Source organism: Panthera onca, chromosome B1 (genome assembly GCF_046562875.1).
Source record: "Panthera onca isolate mPanOnc1 chromosome B1, mPanOnc1 haplotype 2, whole genome shotgun sequence".
Lineage (NCBI taxonomy): Eukaryota > Metazoa > Chordata > Mammalia > Carnivora > Felidae > Panthera > Panthera onca.
Window position 1 is genome coordinate 190,857,998 of NC_138342.1, and position 26,900 is coordinate 190,884,897.

Consider the following 26,900-nt stretch of genomic DNA (forward strand, 5'->3'; position numbering starts at 1 on the left):
ATAGAAGCTGCCGTCGGCCCAGCAAATCAAGTATTCCCTTGCAGACCCAGCTGGTGGGGACATAGCCCCAGACTGACCACTGTCACCCCTGAGAGAGCTCGCCAGGGGCCCAGGGCAAGAATGTCGCCATCTCCCTGTGGCAGGTGCAGTGGGGCTGGGCTCCAGACGGCACTGCCCAGCTGCTGCATCTTGGGGCACGGGGGACACGCCACGTCGAGGGAGCAAACAGGGCCCCTGAGCTGTCCACAGTGTGCGGACACGCCTCTGTGCACACGTACCTGTGTGTGTGTGTGTGTGTGTGTGTGTGTGTGTGAGGCGGTTCAATGCACTAAGTCACAGACTACTCTCTTCTCTGTTACTATGTATTATGGCTGCCCAGGCAGTGACTCCATTAATGAGTTATTGATTCCAGGTAACAGAAGTGAGGGCTTCTCCACTCAGAGAGGCTCCAAATAATAAGGGAAACACCCCAGGCTTGTGCGTCAGCTCTGAGGCATTGTGGATTTTCACAACACAGGCCGAGCCCAGAACCCCAGACTTTGGGGCCGGAGCCACCACTGTGGTGGGCTCGGTGGGCCAGAGGCCTGGGGTTTGGGGGGCTCAGTGGGACTCTGGGAGGCTCACAGTCTGCCCCTCTGAGGGGATAGTCCGGGAGTCTCCCCAGAACCGTCTGCCGCCCAATCCCGTATCTGCACCTCTGCCTGGTACCTGCTCCCGGCATCGCACCTGCCTGGCCCCCGACCCCAGGCCCCGGTCACCGTGAACCTGGGCTGAGCCAGGGCGCCCGGGCCTCTCGGGCCACACAGCCTGTACTTGGGTCAAGATGCAGTTTTTACTTCAGAGGATCTCCGCCTCTCCGCCCCACACAGACATTCAGGGGCGACTGAGCTAATGGGCCCAAGCGCATGAACACTGAGGGCAGGGTTTTCTTGGGGGTGTGGGCGGGGGGGCGTCGATGGCGTTAGGCTTGTTTCTTGGGCCCCACGGGGGCGTCCTTTCTGAGGGCTCTGCAGGAAGAGGAGAAAGGAAGCTCTGGGCCTCCTCCCTCAGGCCCAAGGTGACCCAGAGAGGCAGTCCCTGCCGCCCCGAGTCACGTGGGTTTGGTGTTGCTGACTCTGCGAGCAGATACCGGATGTTTCTTTCGTGGTTGATTTTATGATCGCCTGGATCTGAAAATTTTCAGGGAAGTGGACGTGAGTGGATACAGAGTGAATTTCTCCTGAATTGACCAGTGTCCCGTCAAATTCCCGTCCACCAGGAACCTCGGAATGTGACCGTGTTTGGAGACGGGGCCTTTGCGGACGTCATCGGGTAAGATGAGGTCATGCCGGATGGGGGTGGCCCTTACTTCGATGTCTGGCGAACCGATAAGCAGAGAGAACAGACACGGGAGACATACGGGGAGAGCACCGTGTGATGACAGACGCAGAGATTGGGACGACGCTACCACAGGCCAAGGGACGCCAAGGATGGCTGGGAGCCACCAGAAGCCGGAAGAAGCAAGGGAAGATTCTCCCCGAGCCTTCAGAGAGAGCAGGGCTCTGCGAGAGCCTGGATTGCAGACTGCTGGCCTCCATATCTGTAAGATGAGAAACGTCTGTTACCGAAGCCATCCAGCTTGTGGTTCTTTGCCGTGGCGGGCCTACAGGAACCTAGCCCACCCTCCCACCCCCTTCCTCTTTCCCTCCGTCGAGCTGGCAGGGCAGGTGGGGCTCTGAGGAAGAGGCACCACCGGGCTTTCCCTTAGGGTTGCCTTAGTCTCACACACACACACAAAACAAAACAGAACAGCAGACTCTGTTAAATGTGAATTTTGGATCAACAACAAACAAAGTTTTGAGTGTAAGTATGTCCCAAATGTGGCCTGGGACATACTTATACCGACAATTATTCCTTATTGATCTGAAACTCATTTTTAGCTGGGAGGCCTGCATTTTGTACCCCACTCGTAGCCCGCTGCCCCTGCTTGCTGCCTCCCCGCCCTGCCGTTTCTTTGGGCCCTCGGCTCACCGAAGGGCCTCTAGCGCCCCGCTCTGACCTGTGCCCGCAGAAGTCTGAGACGGCGGCTGACGAGCCCAGCACAGAGCTGCTTCTAAACCCATTCGAGCTCCTCTCTCCTGGCTCCCTGAGCCCTGCCAGCAGCCTGCAGTCTGAACATCATCTCTACCAGCTGGATGCAAGTCTGGCAGGATTGGAACATACGCAGGGGGGAGGCACAGAGGGAGCACCATGCCTGCCTGGGGGAGGCCTTCCAGCAGGAGGGAGCCAGCCTCCCTGTGATTCCTGCTGAGCGGCCCTTGGCATCAGCTCTGCACTTTGATTTGCTCTATTTTAAACGGTCTTCAATTTCCCTCCTGGGGGAAGGGAGGGGAGGGTTGGGGGGGGAACGGAGGTGGATGTGTGGAGTGAATCAGGGGCGCTCGGGTGCCTTTGGAAACCCAGAAGCCAGCTGGCGGAGTTGTGTGGAAATCTCAGGACCCGGAATTGTCAGGCAAAGGCACCGTGAGGTGGGGAGCTGCCAGTGGGTCTGGCCGGAGCACGGGGTCTCGGGGGTCGGGGGAGGGGGGAAGGTGGCCGAGAGGACACCGCCGGGGCCGGCGGCCCCGCCGTTTGGGAGGAATCTGTAGGACTTGGTAACTGATTTGGATACGGGGTCAAGGCGATGCCGAGGACACAAGCCTGCGTTCCAGGAGGGCTGTGGGGCCATTTGCCAAAAACGGGTCCCAGGAGGAGAAGGAGCAGCTTGAAGGAGAGGCTCCGAGCTGGCAGCGTGGTGGGATGTCCGCAGGCAAGGAGGGGCGCGGGGGGCTGGTCACATTCCAAGAGGGATTGTTGATAGGGTGCAGCATGCTTCAGAGACACCCCACATCCCAGGGAAGACCGTCCATCTGCCTTGGGGGCTGGGACCGCCCGTGTCCATAGGTGCCGTCGCATTTACCTGTCGGTGGACAGGCCCAGGGCTTCAGGGCTCAGGGCGAGGGCGTGTCTGTTACGAACAGCACTCACGAGAAGAAGCCTGCTGTCACAGCGAGGGGAGTGCGCAGTGTGGGTCCGTAGGCGTCACACTTGGGACCCCCAGCGCAGCAGAGGAAGGGGCCTAACTCTGGATAAAGAGCAGTTCTGGAGTCCTCAGGGGTGGTTAGGGCCCTGGCTCCTGGCCCAGGGGGCCCTGAGCTCTGGCCAGGAGGCCTCCTGGGGCTCCTCGACAGAAAGGGCACATCGGGGAATGAGGTAGTTCATTCTTTCATTGCTCGGTCACCTGTTTATCTAGCAAACGTGGAGCCCAGTGACCTGCCTGACAGCACTTCGGAAGCCGGGGACACAAGCACGGGTGACCCCACCGGGTCTAGCGTCTGGGGTCAGCAGTGCATTGCCACGGAGACGGGAGGCTTCCCGCACCAGAGGTCACACCCTGGCCCTGCTTCAGGCTAAGGCTCATTTCACTTCTGGGCACCTGGGTGGCTCAGTCGGTTGGGCATCCGACTTTGGCCCAGTTCATGATCTTGTGGTTCCTGAGTTCAAGCCCTGAGTCAGGCTCTGAGCTGACGGTGTGGAGCTTGCTTGGGATTCTCTCTCTCTCTCTCTCTCTCTCTCTCTGTGCCCCTCCCCCCCTTTGTGCTTTCTCTCTCTCAGAATAAATAAGTAAATTAAAAAAAAAAAAAAAGAACAAAGCTCTTTTAGCTTCAGTTTCCTCATCTGTAAGGTGGGGAGATAGTCTGATCTACCTTGGGTTTCGTGATGACTTTCTTGGTACGAAAGAGGGCCCGGAGGAGAGGGTCTGAGGGCCTGGTGTCTGACCTGTCCTCTCAGAATACTTCTTGAGTATTTAGTGTCGAGCCATATTTAACCTCTGTCTCAAATCTAGTTTAGATCTTGTCAGAGCTGCTCAGGTTCAAATTCTAGTTTTGGCATCTGTGAGCTGTGTGACTTTGGATAAGTTACTTTATTTCTCTGGGCCTCAGATTCTGCAGCTTAAAGAGGGAGATAATAATATATCTATTGTGCAGGGATTTCTTCTCTTTCTTTCTTCTTTCTTTCTTTCTTTCTTCCTTTCATTCAAGGCAGAGAGAGTGGGGAGGAGCTGAGAGAGAGGGAGAGAGAGAATCCCAAGCAGACTCCATACTGACAGCACAGAGCCTGACATGGGGCTCGAACTCACGAACCGTGAGATCATGACCTGAGCAGAAACCAAGAGTCTAAGCTTAACCGACTGAACCCCCCCAGATGCTCCTATTGTGTAGGGATCTCTGTGGAGGTGAGATCCGGTCCAGCATGCACCAAGCACGGCAGGTGTTTCTGCAAGTGGACGGTAAGAAACGCTGGCTTAGCAGGATGTCGTAACATGGCCACAGCCTGCAGCAGGCAGAGTTCCGTTCTCTCCCTTCCTGGACCACAGGGCGCTGGAGAAAACCCGTCTCTCTCGAGATCTCTACAGAGATCCAAGGGCGAAGCCCACTGGAAGGGTGAAATGTGCCGAAATAGGAGAGAAGGGATGGTGTCCCCTCCGTACCCCCTTCCCGGGGGAGAGGCCACAAGTGCGGGGAGGCTGAGGACAGATCCTGGGAAAAGCCCACACTGGGGACAGCAGCAGACGAAGGGGTCCCCTAGAGAGGCAGGGGATGTCCTGCCTAGACCCTAGAGACCCTAGAGAGTCGAGGGTCCGGGTGCCAGAGCAGAGGAGGGGTTGAAGGAGGGGCTAAGGGAGTGAACCCGCACGGCAGGGAGGGCAAGCAAGGAGGAGGGGACCAGGAAGGCAATGACCTTGATGACCAGATGTTAAACAGCTGTGGCAGCAGCAGAAGGAAAAGTGAGATTGTTCAGGAACAGAGGTGTCCTTGTGAGGCGTTGAGAGCGAGACTCCTTCCAGGAACTCTGGCCCTGAGGGGACTGGAGGCAAGACAGCAAGAATAGAAGGGCCTGGGCCAGTGTGAGGGGAAAGCTGGCCCACGCTTGGTGGCGTTACCTTGACTTGTCTTCTTCAAGGGTTCCAAACCCTAGGTGGAAGAATGAATCAGAGCCCCCGCCCCCGCCCCCACCAAGTAGTTTAACTTGTCCTGCCGTGTGGATGGGACAGGTTCCCTGCAGCTGGCTCTCTGTGCCCCCTCAGTGCCCGGTCCATGCGAAGGAAGGAGTTTAATTGGCATAAAGACCCACAGCTAAAATCCATTGCAAACCAAGGGGTGAGGGGCCTCAAAGGGTGATCAGGCTCTGTCCCCTGGCAGGACCTCCCTCTGGCTTCCTGCGAGGACCTGTCCAGGGACGGAGATGGGGGGGGCGGGCAGTGGCATGGTGGGTCCAGGAGGCTCTTTATCCTGGTGCGGGGCAGCTCTTTCTTCCCGGCTCCTTCCTGCTGGGCATGAGTGAGGACCAGAGGGATGCGGGGGCAGTTTGGATGCCTGCCGGGGCCGTCAGGGGGCCCCGGGAAGTCTGGTCGGTCTTTGGTCAGCCCTGTGCTCAGAAGCAGTGCCATGTGCCCTTTTGCCCAGTTTTAGAGAAGCATAACCGTTTTATTTACTAACTTTGTTTTTTTAAGTTTATTTATTTATTTTGAGAGAGAGAGAGAGAGGGAGGGAGGGAGGGAGAGGGAGAATCCCAAGCAGGCTCTGTGCTGACAGAGCCCGATGTGGGGCTTGAACTCACGAACCTTGAGATCGTGACCGGAGATGAAGTCAAGAGCCGGCCACTCGACTGAGCCACCCACTTGCCCCTATACCGACTTTAAACAAGGGAAACAGGACATCATACTGTTCCACTTCGGTGGCAACAACGAAGTCTGCTTTTGCTGTCTCCCTAATAGGGCCAGCCGAGGGAGAGGGGTGAGGTGAGGAAGGAGGAAGCCGCACCGAGAGGGGCCCGGCCTCGGGAGAGAAGGCACCTGCTGCCCAGCGGGAACCCACAGACCCCAATTCACGGACGGCGGCAGAAGGAGGCGTGGGGTTCCTGCTTTGTGTGGCCCACATGCCCCTCACGCCTCGTGGCTCGTGGCTGTTGGCATCACGGGAGGCCCTCCCCTGTTACCACTTCACTTTGAACTGTTCCTTAGTTCCTCAATAATTTAAACCACTTCTTTCTACCCCGTTAAAAGGCTGATGTTTGAAAATTTAAAGTTTATTTTTTGAAATAAGGGCGAATGTTCTGGATTGGCATTCTGGATGTTTCACAGAATGGCAGCTACTTGGGATTGCACCACGTGTTTGGAACACAGATATGGGGGTGCTTTTCGAACCCCCAGCCCTCCCGGGAATAGCACCGTCCCCGGGCCTTATGGGGGCCAGGGAGCCAGACCAGCTCATGGCTCGGACAGGGTACAGTGCACCCATCAGATCTGGATTTGTGCTCTGGTGCACCAAGCAGGTGCCAGTGTAGAGAAGAGCCCAGCACAGGGGGGCCAAGGCCCAGCCAGGGAAGGAATAAAAGCACCATGTGCGAAGGTACAGAGGCGTGAAGGGATGGGGTTTCTTGGGAAATGGCAGAAAGTCTACTTAGCTGGGTCTCAGGATGTGTCCAGCAGGTCGTGGCCTCGAGAGGGTGGGCGGGGACCGGAAGAGGCTTGGGGCCTCGTACAGTGACCTCGGAGCTTGGATGTCAAGGGCAGCAAGGTGCTTGGGAGGAGCACAGACTTCGTACTGAGGCAGACTGGGATTACGGCCCCAGCTCCTGCAGTCCAGCCTTGGGTCTCTGTCCAGTTCCCAGCCCCGTGGGGGTGGCAAAAGCCTTGAAGGAAGCCCGGGGGCCACATGTCCGAGACTCCTGCCGTGGGGGCCATCGTGCACCTGCACCATTGGCAGTGATCCTGATCACGGGCACTCAGCAGCCCAGCCCTGCCCGGGCTGGTGCCCTGTGCACTCACCCCCGCTGCCTGTGCGGGGGGTTTCTGACCTTGTGCTGCCCCAGAGCAGGGAGGGCCAGGGGCACTGGGCCTTAGGGGCGACCCCGCCCCTCGGGAGCCTGGCTGCAGGCAGCATAGGTCACATGGAGCACTGAACCTAGGTGGGGGCTGTTCCAAGCTCTGGACACCTGCTAGTTCACGGAGCCTCACAGCGACCACCCCCCCCCCCCCCCCCATGGAGCCATACCCCCAATTTACAAAAAAGAAACAGGCACAGACGGTGAAGTACCCCATCGAAGTTTCTGCAGCTCTTACTCAGCAGAGCTGGGAGACCCAAGCAGACTGGATCTGGAGCCTGTACCTTGACCTTTGCCTGCCCTCTACTCTGTATACTTCCTTCCTACTGCTCAGGTCCCAGCTCCTCCCGGAAGCTGCCGGACTCCCCCAGGCGGAACTGGGGTCCACAGCAAACACCACTCTGTTTAGAAAGAATCCGCGTCTGCCTCCCAACTAGACATGAAATCCTAGAGGACAGGGGCCTTTCTTTTCTGGGCCCTTCCATCGTCACGTGTAGGACGCCTACTTCAATTTCAGCAGCTGGGCCTTTGTTTCGGTTTCCTGTGAGGTTTTGTTGGCGTCAAGATCCACACATAAAAACCATTGCAGACCATGGGACGAGGGTTCTCAGCGGATCCTCAGGCTCTTGACCTCTGTGGGGTCCCCTCTGGCTTCCCTGTGGTGGGGTTCCCAGGGAAGGAGATGGGGTGCCGGCATGGCGGGCCCTTGGGGGGGGGGGCGCTCCTTCCTCCCAGCTCCCTCCTGACAGCCATCTGCCCAGCTGGCAACCCCCTCCGTGATGGCTGCGATAACTGGAGAGGAGAGGACCCATAACCAGGGACATCCAGGGAGACCCGATGCTTTCCTGCCTGGGTGTTAGGCGTCTCTCTCCATTCTTCACCACAGCAAGAAACCAAGGTATTCATTTAGGTAGACACTCTTCGGTGTTAACCACGGAGAGGAGTGCTCTGGCTCTCTGTGTCTCTCAAAGAGCTTAGGGCCCGGGAGGATGGGACGTAGTGGCTCAGGGGCAGAGGTCTAGGCCCGCTTTAAAGATGGGGAAGACTGAGGAGCAGAGACAGCAGTGGTGGCCTCGCCTGGACCGGGCCGAGTCCGGACTAACAGGCGGTTCTCCGCTGCTCTGAGCTTTCTCCCAACTGTGCTGCCTCTCCGGGGAATTGCTAAGTTTGATTAACTAGAGCATTAATTGGCGGAGGCCGCCCAAAGAGCCCCGAGTTGCGGCAAGGCTGGTCCCGTTTCCCTGTGATTTGCAAGAGCGGGGCGAGTGTGCGTCCCCATCTTAACAAGCGGCAGAGTGACTGGGGAGTAACCGCCCCCTCAAAAGCCAGCGCCCTGGCTCTCCTCCCCCAGAGAGAATCGTGTTCCCTGGGGTGTGGCTGTGGCGGTGGGGGCTGGCGGCTGGGAGTGAAGCCAGGAGGGGAATTATGAAAAGAGGGTCTCCTTCTGCAGAGGGCTGGGGTCTGCTCACAGGGCGAGAGCTTGTGTTTTGGGGGTGGTTTCCCAAGCGGCCGGCAAGTACATCCACTGGTGTTAGGGCAGCGAGGAGGGGCTGGTCAGAGGCCCAGGGGGTTGGTATAACCTGGCTGGAGGCCACAAGCCATTGGTGGCAGAGTCGGGTAAACCCAAGGGTCCTGAGATGTGCAAGATTCCTCCTCCCGGTGACTCTAAGGGGGTGCGGGCACCCGTGTGTGAGTGTGTGTGTGTGTGTGTGTGTGTGTGTGATCCCATGCCTGGTTTCTCTCTCCCCATCACTCCAGCCCCCCAGAGGGCAGGAGAGGAGCTTTACCCTTACTGGGGAGTTGGGGAGAATGAACTAGGCGTTCTTGGCTCATGGGGAGAACGGGGGCCTCACCGCCCCACCAGGAGGGGGCCTGCTGGGGAAACGGGGCGGGGTATCGGGATGGCAGCCTGTTTTACTTCTGTGAAGCCACTTTCTTCAACTTGGTCGTCATTTAAGGTGATGTTTTGGCTTTAATGTGCCAGCCTTGGTCTTTTCATTTCCACGGAGACTCGGGTGGGGGATGAGGGCTGTTGGTTTCACACGGGCCTCCAAAAATGAGGATGGGCTCTCGCAGGGGCCATTTCTGAAGGCAGGACGCCAGATTTCAGGCTGCTATTGAAACGTGGCATCCCTGGGGGGCACCCCGGGGGGCTCAGTGGGTTAAGCCTCCAACTCTTGGTTCCGGCTCAGGTCATGATCTCACGGTTTGGGAGTTCGAGCCCCACGTCAGGCTCTGTGCTGACAGCTGTGGAGCCTGCTGCTTGGGATTCTCCGTCTCCCCCCTCTCTCTCTCTCTCTCTGCCCCTCTCGCACTCTCTTTCAAAAATAAATAAATAAACATTAAAAAAAAAAAAAGTGGCATCCACCGGCTTCTCTGGGTGACAAGGGAACAGAAGGCCGAATCCCCATCTTTCCTGCCATGGCCGCTGCAGGGCTGGTCAGATGAAGGAGATGGCCGTCCCCACCGCTGAGGCCAAGATGAGGGGCCAGAGGCCCTGCTCGGGCCCCTGCGGCCCAGTGAATCTGGAGGGAGTTCACTTTTCCTGGATGTCACTCTAGCACTTACGGTGAGAGCCAGGCTCCCTCAGAAAGAAAGCGGCCACTCTGAATCTGAATTTAAATGATCCGTCCTGTCCTTCTGGGAAATTCTTCCCGGGCAGCAGGACAGTTCAAACACGGAGAGTAGAAGGGAAACAATGAGATAGCTCGGGGTGGGGGCGGCTGCAAAACTCAGATAGCCCGCGGACAATTCCTGGGAGGAAGGGCCTTATTTTGATCTGCCAAGCAAGAAGAACATTGTTTGACAAAGTTTCTGCCTGACGTGAAGGGAAGTCTTCGGGGAGCAATTTTGCAAGGACCAGGCCTCGGTGAGGTAGTGCATGAAGCAGATGTAATCGTTTTATGTGTGAAACTCTGGGCAGGGCAAAGACGGGGAAACGGAGGATAAGTGGAATCGGCCTAACCAGGGAGAAGAGGGGGAGGGGGGAGGGGTGGCTGCCTCTTCGTTTCCGGTCTGGGCGCCGCGGCTGGGGCTTCGGTCACGGTCTTCACCAACGATGCGCAGCACTAGGGGGCGCTGGAGCCCTTCCCGAAAGTGCCGGGGCAGCCGCACTAACCTGGAGGGTGGGTGCAGGAGGAGCCCGTGGCCCCACGTCCTCCCTGACCCAGACCCTCCTTGGGATTTTAGGAGAAGGAGAAGAAGGCGTCCTCAAGGCCCTCCCCACTGTGCCACCAGATGTTGGCCTGGCTTTTCATTTCCGCAGGAGCCAGAGCCCCGGAGGTCGAGGGCAAGACCAGAGGGCAGCCCCGAGCTGGAGGGGAACCTACGGAAGGACGCTCTTCCCTCCGCCCCCTCCCACGGGCCGTTTCCCCGCTTCCCCGAGGGCCCTGAGCACGACTCTCCTTCCGGGAGAGCGTCTTCTCTGCGCGTTGCAGCCGCAGTTGTCAACCCCAGCCCCTCCCCCCTCTCTCCCGCTACAGGGTCGACCCTAGAAATAATGTCATAGCTGAAGTGAGGAGGTCATACTTGTTTATAACCTTTTGTTAAGTAGGGTGGGGACAAGCGACTCTAGTTTCCTGTGATGTCCTGGGCAATTATTTAAAGTCAATGTGGCCTACCGCAGGGCTGTGTATGGTTTTCCTTCTAAGCCTGAGAAAGATACGTGTGTAGATACAAGTTGAAGGGTTTCAGCCCAGAGAGCTTCTATGAGGGTAAAACCGGTGAGAGAGAGAGCAGAGAGAGAGAGAGAGAGAAGGCACGTGAGAGCAAAGGGCCTCATGTGTGTAGAGACAGGAGTCCCGGATGACTTTTTTGTAGACCAGACTCTCCCTGGCATTAATTCTGAAGGAAAATTTGGGATAGGGTGGTTTCTTCACCTAGGGGAAGGTCATTAATCACTTTCGTGATGCAAAGGCCAGGTTGAAAGGAGCCTTTGGTGTGCGTCCTCCCAGACCTCTGCAGGGCGGCTCCATTTTCGGCCTTTTGATCCCATAGAACTTGTCGTTGTAACTCCTTGGGCATTTATGCTCCCCTCACACCCACACTCACAAGTTAGCTCGTGAAAATGTTCAGGAATCCCTTCTGACCCAGCCAGTGGACCACTTGTAAATCCTGTCAGTTGTACGCGGTGAGGGTTGCCCTGTACAGAAAGAGCCATTGTGGGTGGAATTCAGGAAATCGTGCACGCGTGTAAATGGAAGCCATATCCCTCCCTAAATGCAGGCCGGACGCCCGGGGCCCGGGCCCAGCTCACAATTCACTCTATAAGCAGTAAGCGGGAGGGTGTAACCAAGCCACTGTCTTGCCCTAGGAGTCACAATTTATGCTCCTAATTTTAATTTTCCTCAGCTTAGGTCCCAAAAGGATTGATTAAATTTGCTTTGTGGAACCCATTAACGCTAAACTGAATCATGGTGTTGCTGTAGGTTTAGAATTGGTTTATAGTAAATTCTCTGCACACGGGACTCTGGGAATCCCGTATTCCTCCACGACAGGATTTGAAGACAGTTCATAAATGAAAAGGTTTACTCAATTTACCTAAAAGTTATTAGTAATTAACTGACATCAAGAGACCACTGCTTGCAGAAGTGATGAATAGAAAATGGAAACTTTAGCAAGAGAAGCTATTCATTATGTGCTGTAAATGGGAAGGTAGAAAACTCAAATGGCTTACGAGTACCTCTTTGGTATCTGGCTTAACTCTGTGGTTAAAATGGGTAATCGTGACTTATGACTAATTTTTATTTTATTTTTTCTTAACATTTTTTTAAAGTCTTATTAATTTATTTGAGAGGGAGGCAGAGAAAGAGAGAGAGTACGAGCAGCGGAGGGGCAGAGAGAGGGGGAGAGGGGGAATCCAAAGCAGGCTCCACATGGTTAGCGTGGAGCCCGATGTGGGGCTCGAACTCAGGAACCCTGAGATCGTAACCCGAGCAGAAACCAAGAGTCGGCTACTTAACTGACTGAGCCACCCAGGCCCCCCAAATTTTTCTTTTTTCTTTGGTTAGGTCCGACGACCAAAGCCAGAGGCATAGCTTGTGGAAAATCTAGATAAATAGCTTGACACGTGCATGCATGCAAATCAATGGTCATTCTTTTTAGAAGTCTTTTTAGAAATTATGCAGTCATTAATACTGCACAGCAGACTTTCTTATCTAAGACGAGGGGGCTGAGGAACCAGAAATATTGGCAGGCAGAGGGGAATTCAAGACACCTGCCCTGTTAGAGGGCCTGGGGCATTTTTATGTGGTGAAAAACGTCTGTTACGACTCTAAATGACTGCTGCTTTGGAAAGACTAAGGGCCCTGTGGGAACGAGGGTGCTAAGAAGCATCCCCAGTGCCCTCCTGGGTACTGTTATCAGGAGACGAGCCCACGCAGTGGTGGGTGCGGACAGGAAATCGTGGCTCACCTTGGCCAGAGCCACTTCTGTGAACTTGAACAACACGCTTACACTTTCCTAAGTCTCTGCAGGCTCCACGTCTAGGTCTAGAATGTGATGCGTTGCCTGGCCTGGGGTGCTGGCACATGATCACTGCTCTAAAGGAGAGTGAGATAGAATCTGGGTATTCCCGAAAGAAGTGAATAGCAAAGTCGTCCTTCAGGGCCCCCCCTCCTTCCACTCCGGGGGTGGGCTGGCTCCACTCTGCAGGGGCTGACCGCCCCCAAGGGGGGTGGGTGCAGTTCGTGCTCTTGTTCCGGGCCCATTTCCTCCTCTGCTTTACAGCAAGGGAGCTGCTGGGGCCCATTTCCTCCTCTGCTTTACAGCAAGGGAGCTGCTGGGACCGCTGCCCTGGTGGTTTGCCCCAGACAGAACATGATGTGGGTCGCTGCCTTCCGCCTTCCCCTTTTGGAATCCTTCATTTCAAAAGCACTGCAGACAGCCGATTTCGCTGTTCAGCAGGTGAGAGAAACAGCTTCATTTGGGAGCAGACCAAGATAAAAGAGAGAAAAGAGGGTGAACAGAGAGCAGGGGGGCAGGCAAAACTGTCTCCTCGTCTTTTCAAGAGCTTGAGGGCTGGTGCCGATTGGAGGTGTTTATAATCAGGTGTTGTGCTTCCGTTGGGGTCGGGCACTTGAAACCGCGTGCAACTGTTAGCTAACGGGTGATGCATGTAAACCGGTGAATGGGACAGTCACAGAAGTGCCGGCAGCATACCCCATACCCACAACGTTCTTTTCGGAGGTGCCATTTTTTACCTACAGTGCTTTTCTCTGCATTTGTTCAGACGCTGCTTTCAAGGAAGGGAGTGTAGAAGACGGAAGCAGGAATCTGCATGTGTTTTTCTGGATTTCCCCTGTTGGAGCGTGTTAAAGTCTAATTTGAGGAGGAAAAAAAAAAAAAGTAGACCAGTTTGCCAAGCGGAGTGACCTGATTCTTGTTGGATCAACATGTTGTCACTACAAAGCAAATGTGATGAAGCCGCCTTTTCAGACTAAAATCAAAGCCCCGGCCTGCCAGCCTGGAATTGCTGAACTAAGCATCCTCTCTCATCAGCCGGCCTGTATGTAGATTTAGACATCTCCAGGAGGCTGGGAGCCTATCAGGCCTAAACTGATTATTCTAATCAAGTGTTTTAATTAAGCACTTATTGCCAGGATCACAGGAACGAGGCCTGTTTTCCAGCAGTAATGGGCAGTATTCTTTTTTTTTTTTTTTTTTATTCTTCTTTACGGTGAGAATGTTTGGCTTTGTGGGGGTGTAGTTAACGTTTTTCTAAAGTAGGCCACGGGAAGAGTCCCCTGTGAAGTCCACACTGCTGAGCTGGTAGTCTGGCCAGTGGATGGAAAAAAAAAAAAAAAAAATTCAAAGAAAAGATATTACCAACTGGGCTGCGGACGAATCAATCCCCCAACTGCATCTTTTTGCATTTCCACAATGAAACACGAGCTGGGTAGCCCAAGATTTAAAAAAAATATATAAACACACACACATTGGGTTGGCTTTTATTGGAATGCCTAGATGCAATCTATAGTCAAGTTATGGAAAATTCAGGTCACATATAAAGTTAAGAAGGCAAATGAAAAGAACAATACAAATCAGACAAAATTTACATCTCAAAATATCATGAAAGCATTTTGACTGGCTGTGCCTAAAATACTTTGAATATCAATTTCTTTTTTTTTTTTTTGTAAGCTAATTCTTTTCATTATCCAGTCCCCCACCCCCGCAACTCTTAGAAAAAGGTCTTTTGTTTACATATTCCCCAAGGTCACTATTTCTTGTAAAAGCATGTCCAGATCACAAGTCTTTTTAGAAAGAAATAGGCTCATTATACCTACTAACAAGACACTAATTGGGTTGATTTGACTTCATCTAAAAAGAAGCACCAGGAGATACTCCAAATCTGTTATTTATCGGTGCCAGTGTAAAGGACCAGTCCATGTCGAGAAGAGGGTAAGATTATGATTTCACTTCTGTCATGTGGTACAAGCTTTTCATGGTCAATACATCAGAGACACTTCTGAGGATTTAGACTCAGAGCCTATTTTAACCAAAAGTACTTACAGCATGCTAAATACAGTCCTGCAGAAATTCCATCGGAACAGAACTGCAAACACCTAAGTTAACAGGTTAAAAAATAAACTGTAAAACAGAGCCATGTTCATGTGGTTTGAAATCTCATAGTTTTCTAAATTGGGGCTTCATAATACTTGCCAAAGGATTTCCAGGATAAAAAATATTAATGCTAATCTGTGCTTTCATTCTAATAAAATATCAGCATTCATTAGAAGATTAATTACTTCGGTATGCTCTACCAAATACACAAAGACAGTAATAGCACTGATACTGTAAATTCAGTAGCTATTTTGAAACTTTCCCAGCCAATCTGTTTAATAAACACGCCTACTGTGCAATTTAGAGTATGTGATACATACAAAGCAGTTAGAAAATTATTTTCAATACATCACTTGAACCTTTATATTTACGACATGTTCACTTGCTATATTTTATCACCATTATACATAGAGGAAAACAGTGTGTACTATAGCTCAATGAACTGAGAAATATTTTCTAAAAATATTTTTGTGGCTGAATTTAGTGCTCACGAAAGAGATTTGCAAGAGCGGTGGGCCGGCACAGAAGGGCAGATGGCGGCCACGCGCGGTCCCACTCGCACGCGTGTGCGGGAGGGCACGGCTGGCGGTTCGCGTCCAGCTGGATGTGCCACCCCCATCCCCACCCCCCCGCTTCCCGGAGACAGAGCAGAGGCTGCCATTGAAACCAGCTCCCAGGATGGTTGGGTCACGGGGGGCTCACGGGAGCGTTTGTCTCCCTTTTGCGTCCCTCTTGGTGACCTGATGGTCCAAAACCCCAGACTAGCAGAGCGACCCTGACCTTCTCCATCTGGCCCTCTCGGCGCTGCTCGGCTTCTGCTATCTTCCCTAGATCTTAAGACACATGTTTACGGTCATGACTACATCAGATCCTTTCCTGCTCACAAGTATTTCCCGGAACATCTGATGTGGTCTCTTGCCTCCATCGAGAAATGGAGCTTCAAGGAATGGTAACAGTAAAAACCCTGTGGTTAATTATATCAACTCCCCTCGACTTTTAGGGACGAGAAAGGACCTCTCCCGCCCAGTTTTTGTTTTTTTTCTGTATCTTCCGCTACATTCCACCAGCCTTAGTTTTCTACGGTGCCTCTTAGTTGATAAAGGTTGAGGACACTGGCCTGATGAAAAAGAGAAGAAAGAGAAAGGAGTTCTCTGATTAGCCACCCACTTAGGATTGCACTGTCCTATCCATCTAGTGATAGAAAGTTGCACATTTTTTTTTCAACCTAATACAAAAATATTAACACTTCTGGACATTATAGGCATAAGTCGTTATATCTCTACAATATAATAATTTATACTGTACAGCTATAACAGATAACAAAAGGTGCAATCCTTTTAAAAAAATCACACAGTTCACATGTTTTTATCGTTTTATTTTTAAGTATAAACTTTTTAAACACTTTACATAAATTAACTCCTCTGAGACTAATATTTGATGTACAGTAAATTGTAATTCATATAAAAATCCATAAACAACTTGTCTCACATAATTTACAAAAAAATCAGGGTTTCCTTTGCTTATCAGTGACATGGATTCTATTTGCCAGTTTTTTTCCCCAAGGCAAACCACGTTAGCATTGTAAAATCCGTTATGAAATCCCCGCCGTCGCAGAAGTCACTTGTGCCAAAGTCCTTTTACAAAGCAGCACAGGGAAAGCAGTTGGGTTGTCTATAAACAGTAATTTTGCCCCACATTTTAAAATTAACAGAGATATAGATCACATCCTATGCAGAGAGACTACTTCTTGTAAGCAAAGGTCGACAATTCGGTAATATCTGGACACACCGTATGCATTTTTACCTTAAATACAGTGGCTCGAAGGAACAGACGGCCTAGCCCAAAATGTTTAGGCCATTTTTTTTTTCCTTTCTTTCACTTATTTATTTATTTTTCCTTTTAATACTTTCAGTCCAACTGAGTGCAGCGATATGCATATGTAAACATATTCTTTAAAGCCGATCACCTTTAAGGTCATTCAGAAAAAAGTTTTTTTGTTTTTGTTTTTTCGGGGGGGGGGGGGGGATTTTTTTTTTTTTTTTTTTTTTTTTAATAGCAGTATCATTCTCCTGGAAGGCTCTTCTGTGTCGGAGAGTCCGATTCGGATTGTGCTACAGAAAAATCCGAGCAGAGGTGCGGTGTAGGCTCGAGAGAAACGCAGCGACACCCGCTGCTGGGTCCGCCTCCCAGCGCGGGGGTGGCCGCCGTCCGTCCCCGGCAGCCGGGCCCGGGGGGTTACCTCTTGCCGATCTCGCTTTGTCGGAGGAACTGGATGTTGTTGGCGCTGTCGGCCAGCTCGGGGTACTGCTCCACCGAGAGTACGTAGTACCCGTCGTAGCCCTGCACCTTGCCGGCGCTCAGCAGCTGCCGCTTCTCGCCCTCCGTCCAGAGGCGCGCGCCCTCCTCGCCGTCGCGCACGCGCTGCTGCTCGCGCGCCCAGGCCCGGGCGAGCGCGCGCTGCCGCGCCTGCTCCAGGATGCGCGCCTTCTCCTCGTCCAGGGTCATGCCGTAGCGCACGTGCAGCGCCAGCGCGCCGAACTGCATCTCCACGTCGGCGAACCTGCGAGTCCTGCCGTTGACCACGGTCGTGGACTGCGACACGGTCACGTTGATGCCGTTCTCCAGGGCCTTGCGGCCGCTCGTCAGCCGCAGCGTGCCCAGGTCGCTCTCGGGCGTGGTGGTCTTGATGAAGTAGTGCGTGTCCTTGCCCTCGATGGTGAAGTGCAGGTTCTCCAGGTAGAAGGCGTTGTTGAGCACGGCCGCCACCTTGATGCAGTCCTCGTTGGCGATGTTGAGCACGTTGGTCTGCACGCGGCCCTGGCTGACGGCCAGCATGACGCCCTTGCCGATCAGCGACTTGACCGTGGCGAACCACAGCCACGAGGGCGCGCCGCCGCCCTTGCGCCTGCTCACCTGGACCTCTGCCATCTTCCCCAGGGACAGGAAGGCCTTGGCCTGCCTCGCCACTTGTTGCTGAACTCCGAAAATGGGCTGAAAAGCGAAACAGAACGGGGAGGGGGTTTCGGTTTAGAGAACAGCTGTAGCTCTTGGCCGCCTGGGGGGCCAGGGTCCCAGTCCTGACGACGACGACGACAAAAAGAGGTGTTGTATGTGTGTGTGTGTGTGTGGGGGGGGGGGTACTTCTGTGGAGAGCTCCCAGGCATTTATTAAAACCCCAGTCGGGTTCTTTGGAGAGGAAAAAGCTCAAAAAACTCTGGGCAGAGGAATTCGCTCAGGGTCCCCTCCCGTCAAGTTGATCCAAATGTATTTTGTTTTTTAATTTTTTTTTTTAATGTTTATTTATTTTAGAGACAGAGAGAGAGAGCACAAGCAGGGTCAGGGCAGAGCGAGAGGGAGACAGAATCTGAAACAGGCTCCAGGCTCTGAGCTGTCAGCGCAGGGCCCGACGCGGGGCTCGAACTCACCAACCGTGAGATCATGACCTGAGCCGAAGCCGGGAGGCTCAACCGACTGAGCCACCCGGGCGCCCCAATCCAAATGTGTTTTGAAACGTAAAAAGAGGTGACTCCATCACGTATTAAGAGGTGTGTAGTTTCAAAATCCGGGCAAACGTGGGCAAAATCTGGTTTTAGCTTTTCCCTTCGATTTCTAGATGTCCCTTTCCCACGCCCATCCCATTTGGGGAACCGAGCTTATCAGGGTCTCCATCACAGCAGCTTTCTGCCTGGGAGCCTGAGGAAAAAGCAGCCAACACAGGCAAGGGTTGGAAAGGCTGTGGTGCTCGCTGCGGGATGACTGCGTCCTACTTCACAGGCTTTGAAATGCGTGTGCTTTAATTTAGGTAAACTCTGTACTCCCTCCTGGTGCACACAGTTTTCAACTGAATCTCCGCCAGCATAATTGCAGAGGTGTACGGGGACGAGCGCACAATGGGACAGCTGGAGGCGAGTATTTATTACTTTAGGAAAACATTTTTGATAGACTTAGGCACGGTGGACCATCTACACTGGCAACTGCTTTAAATTGGGGGCATCTTAACTCGGCCATTTCTGCTACGACCAGATGCTTGTCTGGCCAGTGTTTCCCAAATGGAAACATCTGTTTCATCTGCAGCAGTGAAAGAAACATTTGTTTTTGGGCACTTGGGGCAGCCTCAGTGTCTTTGGCGGGGATTCCCTGAGCTGTCCTTATGGTGCGCTTCTCTCGACAGAGAACTTGCACCATATGTAGAAGACTGCCTAGGAAACAAAGTTGGCAAGTCCATTTGTACAGTAAGACTTAAGTGTTTTTAGACATGTTGGAAAGTCGTACACAATTAGGACATGCCTGTTCAAATGCACTAGGAAACTTCACGGTGTCTTCTCTCCATGACACTTTATTGGTGTAGACATATTTGTACTTAGAAATGTTAAAATGGTGGCCAGACCTTGGAAACGCGATGCGTTTTGCTTCTTAAAATGTAAAGGTGACATCTTGAAGAAGAAATTGTTTCATTTTTATTTAAAATTTTTTTTTAAAGTTTATTTTGAGAGACCGAGAGAGCACTAGTGGGGGAGAGGCAGAGAAAGAGGGAAAGAGCCCCACAAGGGGCTTGATCTTAGGAACCATGGGGTCGTGACCTGAGCTGAAATCAAGAGTCGGATGATTAAGCAACTGAGCCGCTCAGGCGCCCCGAAGAAGGAACTGTTTTATGTTAAGTATGAAACATGTACCAGAAAACAGAGGTATTGGGTTTGAATATATTTGTGTGTGTGTGTGTGTGTGTGTGTGTGTGTGTGTGTATGTATGTGTGTGTTCTAGCCAGGATTGCCTTTTCTCTTTGTATTCACTGAAATCATAGGAAATTGCTCAAGGCGGGGAGGGGAATTAATCTTTCTAAGAAACTCTGCACTCTCTTCTCCTTATCATTATGGGGTAACCCAATTTCTTGATCTTTAATTATTCTTGCTTTAAGCTAGAAACTCTAGTGTTTTCTTGTACATTCCTTTCTGATCTCTGAATGGTGGGAATTAAAAGTGCCAATTTCTGAAATGGCAGCTTTGACTTTGCAATTTTGCATTCTTTTTCTTTTCTTTTAGTTCTCGGAACAATTATAGGCCTCCTGAAATGTTATTTTCAGGAAAATTCTATAAACACCTAGTTGCAGATGGAGCTTTACCAGAGGACATTGTATTTTTATTTTCAATCTTTCCCCATGACACACTGTTCATATTTGAAAAAAGCTGAACTTCGTGGCGTTGTTTGTGGGCCTGCTAATTTGTAATATGAATCCCCTGCCCTCCTGTTTATTGTATCTTTGCCTTAAGGTCCCAAGCGCTATAAATGTGCTTTCATGGGGTTCTCTGTAGAAACCTTGCACTCAAAAATGATCTCCCTCATTTTATTACCTTCGGATAATGTCTTTTTATGTTTTTATTAGCATCACTAAGAACAGATTTAAGCCTGTTTAACAGGCCCCTAGTTTGCTGAACAGAAATGTGGAGGGAAGTGATGTTTTTCTTCCCTAAAAGAGTAAAAAAAAAAAAAATCAAAAAGTGTCTTCGGTGCAGTTTTCACAAGGGTAGTCTGATTAAAGGGCGAAGTAAGCGCAGATAAGCCATCTATCACCTTTTCATAGTTTTGCTTTTTGTTTCTTACCGGCACATCCTCCCACTGCTGACTCTTCACAAGTTCGTAAGAAGGCTCCGTTAAATCAAATTTGGGCACGGGGAATCCAGGAATAGCATTGTGCAAATGGAAGCCAAAAGTCACCAGCCAGCTGTTAACATCTAGGGGAAGAACGTCCGAAAGGAAAGTGTTAGAGTTATTTTGTGCTTTCAGAAATTTCAATCCTTACCTGAAACTAAAAAACAAAAACAAAACACCCAAGTTCACAAACAAGATGTTTGCCTTCATTCTACAATTCGACACCCACTCTCTATTTTCAGACACGAAGACAATAGCCTCAGTGATGAAATGATGCCAAGGGCTACAGAAAACCCAGTCTAAGAGGTAATCAATGAGACTAGATAAACTGTCATGAGTTAGAAGTTGCATCCTGTGCGAGGAATAAGTGGTAACGAAGGGTAACAACAACGCACAGCAGCACGAAGGAGACCCAGTTGAGGAAAACAAAGGGATTCTGTAGTTAGCAAAGACTGGTCTTAAATAGAAGTTGTGTGTGAGTTTTCAAAAGCGACTGCCCAAGGATATGTGGCTTCCACAACCCATTTTCTATTAATAAAACCCCTAAATTGAGAGAATTAAAATCAACAGTTGCTTCTTAATCAAAGATGAATGCTGAAGGCTGGCAGGACTGGCCAGGGGCACAGAAGTTCTGATCACCATCAGCTATGACTTCAAAGGCTCACTGTGCACAGGTGGAGGCGAACTTTTTGGGGAGAGAACCTGGAAACCTTTAAAATGGTATTTTAAAATACTGCCATGTGACTCCAAAAGCCATTAAGCTCAGAATCAGGCTTTTATTCTATTCTGGAGGTTATAATATTACAGAACTACTCAGCAGGCTTGCAGCTTTATGAGTACAGTTGGGTGTAGATTATTTTATATATTAAGCACATTGCTGGAAAATTTGAAATTGCATTTCACCTAATATATTTTATGCTGTTCCATCTCTCTTTTGATGTTTTTCAGAAAATGCTGCTACGGCATTCCCTGTAGTCCACGTTGCTAGGAGAGGATGAATTCAGGAGCTGTGGGCTTTCCAGCATTTCAGCCAGACCCTGTCAACACCTCTTAAATAACCAGTGGTAAACTGCTTGCCAGGATGATGGAGAACCACCTGCTTCCTATTTCCTTCTCTGGGGCACAAACTCTCACCTCATCACCAGGCTGGCAGATCCTGTGTCCAAACATCATACAGCTATAAAACCAGTGGTTTTCTCCCTCTTTTAAAAGGAGGGGTGTTGTTGGTGGTGGTGGTGATGGTGGTGGTGGTAGAGAGAAATCCCAAGTTCATCATGTAGAATAGAAAGTGATACTGTGTGTGTGTGTGTGTGAGAGAGAGAGAGAGAGAGAGAGAGCAAGAGTGAGAGAGTGAGTGTATATAAGATTATAAGAGGTCTTATGTTTTGGAGAAAATTCTCCTGAATGGTAGTGTCAGGGGCAAAGTTTCTCCTACTATGAATGATGTCTGTGTAACAGTAAAAAAAAAAAAAAAGAAAGAAAGAAAGAAATCACAGGGTGTTAAGTACTGAAAAATATTGCCAGCATCATGGGACTCGGATGCAGATGTGTAATGAGACACCCGAAGGAGAATACCATGAGGGTGTTGCTGAATCAGGATTCTGAACGAAGGGAGCTTCAGCTGGTTCACACGGAGGAGAGCTATGACAAGCTTTCGGCAGTCTGGGGAAGCAGGAGGCAGATGTGAAATGAACAGAGGGCAGCATTTTGAGAGCTGTACCAAGAACTGAGAAAACAGGCGTCTCAGTATGACTCCAATATTGAGCAAGAAAAGAGCCAGCCTGGAGGAGCATCTAAGACAAGCCAAAACAAAACAGAAAGCCTCACACCAAACCAAAAACAAAAAGAGGAAACAGGAAAGAAGCTGCTTCCAGGAAACATAAATGCGGCACAGAGGGGGATTATGGTAGTGTAATTCAGGAAAGGAAGGTGGAACCAGAAGGATTCAGAATCCATGCAGTGGAGGATGAGTGGAGAAGTCAGGAACCAGAGTGGTGCTTGCATAGCCCTGGTCTCTCTCATCCAGGTGGTTTTGTGGTGGCAGAAGTGGGATCAGATGATTTTTTTTTTTTTTTTTTTTTTTTTTTTTTTTTTTTCCCCCACCTGGATCATGCGCTAAACTTGGAAAGATCTTCGTATCCCCACACTGGCAGAAAAACTAGTGTGTCTGTTAGTGGTGCCACCGTGCAAGAGCTGCACCAGGTGGCATTAAGACAGTAGTGAGAACGGAACCGGGACCCACTGGCTAAGCAAGTGGTGGGAGAAGCTGTTCCTTTACTGTCCCAAGGTGATGGTGGTGGAGAGGGATGAGATGGTGAGTCACACTGTGCTGTGTGCCACACTGATTCTTCCATCAGAGCTTCACACACGTATGAGGAAAACCAACAGGACACATTTGTAAGGTAGTTCACCGTTCAAAGCAGAACTGCATATATTTTATTACATCTTCTACCATAAGGTAGGCATTATTCTCCCCGTTTCATTGTTAAGGGAACAGACTAAAAAATATATATATATGTGACTTGTGTATAAAGCCACACGACTTAACAGAGACAGGTTGGGATTGGAACTCCAATTTGGCGGCTCCCAAGTTCACCCTGTTTTCCATACCCCCATATCACCTCTCTTCATTCAGCACCATTTCAGAAAATTGCGGCCTTGGGCATTGTAGACAGAACAGGAAGTAAAAAACCACGTCTCGGTTTCCCTTTCTGGCTCCTCTGTGGTTTCATAGAGAAATAAATACCTTTAAAAGGTTAGGCATTTGATTTTGCGTGAATAAAATGTAAGGGCAGAGAAAGAGACTCCAGTTGTTTTGTGTGTTCATATAAGGATTGAAGTTATTCAGCACTTGGAAAGGAAAAATAAAATGCTTACCTGTGATGTAATCTTTCACATCATGGATTTTGCTTGCAGGGTTATTATTCCTAAACATGTAGAGGTTAAAAGGAGCTGGGTCCTTCCCAATTCTTTTCCAGATTTCTATGTCAGGCGTCGTCCAGCGTCCTGCCAAAATATCATAATCTCTTTCCCCAAAGTGGATTAATTTTGTGAGTGGGTCATATAAGCCACCATGAAATCCAATTACCAGCTGAAAGTCAATATTGGAATCAAAATAGATTTCACCATATGCAGTGTACTGGATCTGTTTTAGCATAAGCCCATTGCTACTGAAAACGGCCAAGGGTGTCCCTGTGTTATCTGACGCAATGTAGAATTCATCCCCACTGCTGATTTCCATGGCAAAAAGATGTCCTTGGAGATCATAATAGAGAGAAGTAATTTCTGAGCTGGAATGGTTGTAGACGTGAGTGATCCTAGTGGGATAGGTTAAGTCCGCATAAAAAAACTGCAGGTGCTGTCCCAGACTGGTTTTGCTAGATACACGCCTTCCCAGGCCATCGTAGCGATAGATCACTGTCCAGCCGCTGCCTTTGCTGTAAACGCGAGTCAGAAGCCCCTTGGAGCTGTACTCGAAGATCTCTGTGCCTCGTTGACGCAGGAACCCGTCTTCATCCAGCCGGTACTGGACGTCCCCCAGTCGAGTGATTCTGTCTCGCAGGTCATAGCGAAGAGGCGTCAGACGTGCACTGCTGCTCGGGTTCAGCAGATGGAGGTTTCCATTCAGGTCATAGTTGTAACGCCACATGATCTTTTCGTTCAGATAAACTGTCTGGAGCTGCCCATCAACATCATACTCGTAAGCATACTTGGTAGTGTTGGCAAAGGGCCCTATTTTAATTTCTCTTTTGGTCACCCGACCCATGTTATCATATTGAATCGTAATCCAGTACATGAGTGATCTGAATATCTCATACTGAATTTCCTTGATGCGGCCGTGGGCGTCAAAGTGCTTTGTGTACGTCATTACGGCCGTGGAGATGATCTGGTTAATGTCGTAATATATAACTCCAAATTTTCCGAACTGCTCAACTTTGCCAGAAATGTCATCAAACTGATAGAGATCAATGGGCAGTGGCGTCTCGTTGATGACACCCTGCATGCTGGTCACTCGAAAGCTGTTGTCATAGCTATAGTCAAATCTCGCATTTACCATCCCATCTTCGCTGAAGCGGAAAATCTGCCTGTCAATCAGGGGACCAATCTGCCTGTATCTAATGGTGCAAATAAAACCATCACTCTGGAGGTTTACGGTTTTCAGGACGCCCGCTGTTTCATCGTAGGTAAAGCTGACTCTCGTGCTATCATATAAAATTTCCGAGAGCCTGGTCTGCCTTCTGTACTTGAACAAGACCCTCCGACTCGTACCCAGGAAGGCCGTTTGCAGAAGGAGCCCTTCCTCATTGTAGTCCGTGATGACGGAGGCGTTGCTTTCTGGGGGGTTGTATATGTTGCGGTAGTAGCCAATGGACCGGATGGTCTGCATGGTGTGGCGAGCCACGCTCGGCATGGTGATGGCAGACAGCCGGTCCCACATGTCATATTCGAAGATGTACTGCCTCTGGCTGTGGAGCAGGAGAACCATGGACTGCAAAGACAGAACATACTGTTATTCAATATTTTCGTGAGCAGGGGAAGCAAGAGCAGAGTTTCGGTGACCACATATACACAAACATTCCGCTGGAGAAAATGATTTTCATTTTAATTGAGTTATCCTTGACCTTACATGTTGTTAACGATTCCCTGCCTGATTTGCTTGGACGCTTAATTGTGAGGGGTTCTGCAATTAGTGGCTCAAGATTCATAATGTGCCACTTGTCACAATTGTACCATTCTTCTTCCAGGCACTCACAGCCAGGCAGCAGATTGTCGATGGATTTGGATAAGTCATAATACAGGCACGCGCAAAGCTGCTTTAAAGACAATATTTCAAGGAGAAAACAGCATATGGGAAATGCGATCCTCTCCATAATTAGCAATTATTTAGTGAGGTGGCTTTTCCCCCTCATCTGATTGAAGAGCCACTCAAATCATGTTTTCATTTCCAGTGCATCTGGGGGAGGAGCGAAGCATTCAAAATATTACTTTATGAAGAAGAGACATAAAATGAGCCCAAACTGGAGAACGTGTGTAGAAAGCATCGACGTCGACAAACACTGCTAACTCGCACGATGAGAGCCGTAACACGGACCCAGATATGGTTTTTGTTTGTTTGTTTGTTTGCAAATGCTTACCTGTCACCTGGAATGACAATAAAACCTGCATTTTGAAATTTCCTTTTGTAAGTAATCGAATCTGATTTGAATCCCAGGTGCTGTAAGAACGGTTTCTGGGCCGCATTCGACTTGGGAGCTAAGTTAGGGAGTGAATAGACCTACAGATTAAAAGGAGCTCTGCTCGTCCGCAGACCAGGACAAAAGGCAGTCATTTATTAGGCCAGCCTGAGAGAAGCTCAACCCTCAGGCTCAACAGTAAACAGTAAAGCAGAGCATGGGCGATTGTCTCCTTTGAGGAAGTCTCCTCCACACCCCACGAGGCCAAATGGAATGACCGCAGATCTAGGAGCAGGTGTGTGTTAGGAGCCCTCCGGGGACTCAGGCTTTGCTCTTGCCAGAGAAACACATAATCCCTCGTCCAAGGCTCGCTCCCTCTCTCTTTACTGTCCACCATCTTTGAAAGCACTTTGGGCGACAGGCTTCCGCTGAGTGGCCTCTGCGGGCGCACCTAGGGGCAGTCTTTGTCCGCAGGCTGTGAAGTGGATGCCTTGGACGCTTCCCGACAGTTTGCATTGGGCTAAGGAAGGCTTGGATTCTTGCTAAATTCGTAGGTAGTACCTAGCTGTGTGGTCATTTAAAATCCCATCTGATGGGAGTTAATAAAATATTACTTGTCTTGCTCTGAGTAAGTTTTGGCCTAGTGTGCCTGTCCTAGCAAAGCAAACGGGAACGGTCTGAGTGGATCATCACCGGTTGAGTGGCTAATGAGCGTGATGAATAGCGTGGAGGGAAACTTGTCATCTAACGGGCACGGTCCATTGTCTCAAGGGTGAGTCTCTTCGAAGGAGAGCAGATAAGCAGGTCTGTGAGACAACAGACTGACTGGCAAGTAGGGTCCTGGCTGGAAGGATTCCGAAGCTGGGAGGTGTATGTGGTGGTGACCTCTGAACCCGACACTGGTTCTCTGGAAGGGTGGCCTGCGTCTCTCCGCTGTCTAGAAGCAGACAGGATGGCTCCCATGCGGCGGGGTTAAGGTTTGGACTGAGGAGTGGTGTAGAGCACCTCTAGTGAACAGGACCACGTAAGGGGAGCACAACGATGGCACGGACGTGAGTCTCGGACGCGACAGGTCACTGTGTGCCACGCGCATAAGGCTGGAGGCGGTCACCATGAAGCGTTGAGTTTCTAACTTAGGCTGCTGCATGCTCGGGGGCGTGATAGGTATTGGAACGCAAAACGGGACCATTTCCCAGCGCAAAGGTTTGTCTCAAAGGCAAATGAAACCCTCCGTGAACGTGCTCTCTGGTGGATTATGTTTTTTAAGAAGGGAATTGCAGGGAGGTGGCCGGTTCCCTGTTCTTTTTCTTTCGCTTTCATCCCTCTGGACCACAGTCACTGGCCCCACACCTCTCAGACTGCGACTCGGCATCTGGCGCGTGGAGAACCTTAAATCATTTTTGGTGTTGTGCCTGGAGCTGAAGAATGGACGAAAGTCTTAAGATAGGATGCTTACGCCCTGGAAATGCAGAAGAAATGACAGACGCCACAGAGCACCTGAAACGTGGCTTTCTAAAAAAACAGCCTCTTTTGGTTAATAATGCATAAATAGGATCTACGTGCTTTTTATGGCTATGTTGATGCTCTGCCAGCAACAACACAAAAGTGACAGCT

General features: G+C 50.6%; 1 protein-coding gene and 2 long non-coding RNA genes across 18 annotated transcripts in view; 2 read left to right on the forward strand and 1 right to left on the reverse strand.

The window, feature by feature from the left end:
- Window positions 1-1,011: 1,011 nt before the first annotated feature.
- LOC132691504 (uncharacterized) lies at window positions 1,012-6,126 on the forward strand. 2 transcript variants are annotated; one of them, XR_009615826.2, is made up of 2 exons: window positions 1,012-1,581; window positions 5,798-6,126. It is a non-coding gene; the product is annotated as an uncharacterized LOC132691504 (long non-coding RNA). The 2 variants fall into 2 exon arrangements; XR_009615825.1 differs by having other exon boundaries at window positions 1,012-1,311.
- Window positions 6,127-15,826: 9,700 nt separating this feature from the next.
- The window catches only part of TENM3 (teneurin transmembrane protein 3), a 613,263-nt gene continuing 602,189 nt past the window's right edge, over window positions 15,827-26,900 (reverse strand). For all 14 annotated transcript variants that reach the window (XM_060652873.3, XM_060652872.3, XM_060652870.3 and 11 more), the window contains 3 exons: window positions 22,990-24,601; window positions 20,065-20,195; window positions 15,827-17,457 (listed from right to left, as the gene is read on the reverse strand). In XM_060652873.3, coding sequence (XP_060508856.1) covers window positions 16,702-17,457; window positions 20,065-20,195; window positions 22,990-24,601 — 2,499 coding nt within the window. In that variant the 3' untranslated portion in view covers window positions 15,827-16,701. The remainder of the gene's footprint in view (window positions 17,458-20,064; window positions 20,196-22,989; window positions 24,602-26,900) is intronic.
- Window positions 17,451-25,288, forward strand: LOC144616090 (uncharacterized). Of its 2 annotated transcripts, XR_014137652.1 has the most exons (4): window positions 17,451-17,568; window positions 18,269-18,371; window positions 21,061-21,176; window positions 24,858-25,288. It is a non-coding gene; the product is annotated as an uncharacterized LOC144616090 (long non-coding RNA). The 2 variants fall into 2 exon arrangements; XR_013554985.2 differs by lacking the exon at window positions 24,858-25,288 and having other exon boundaries at window positions 21,061-21,584.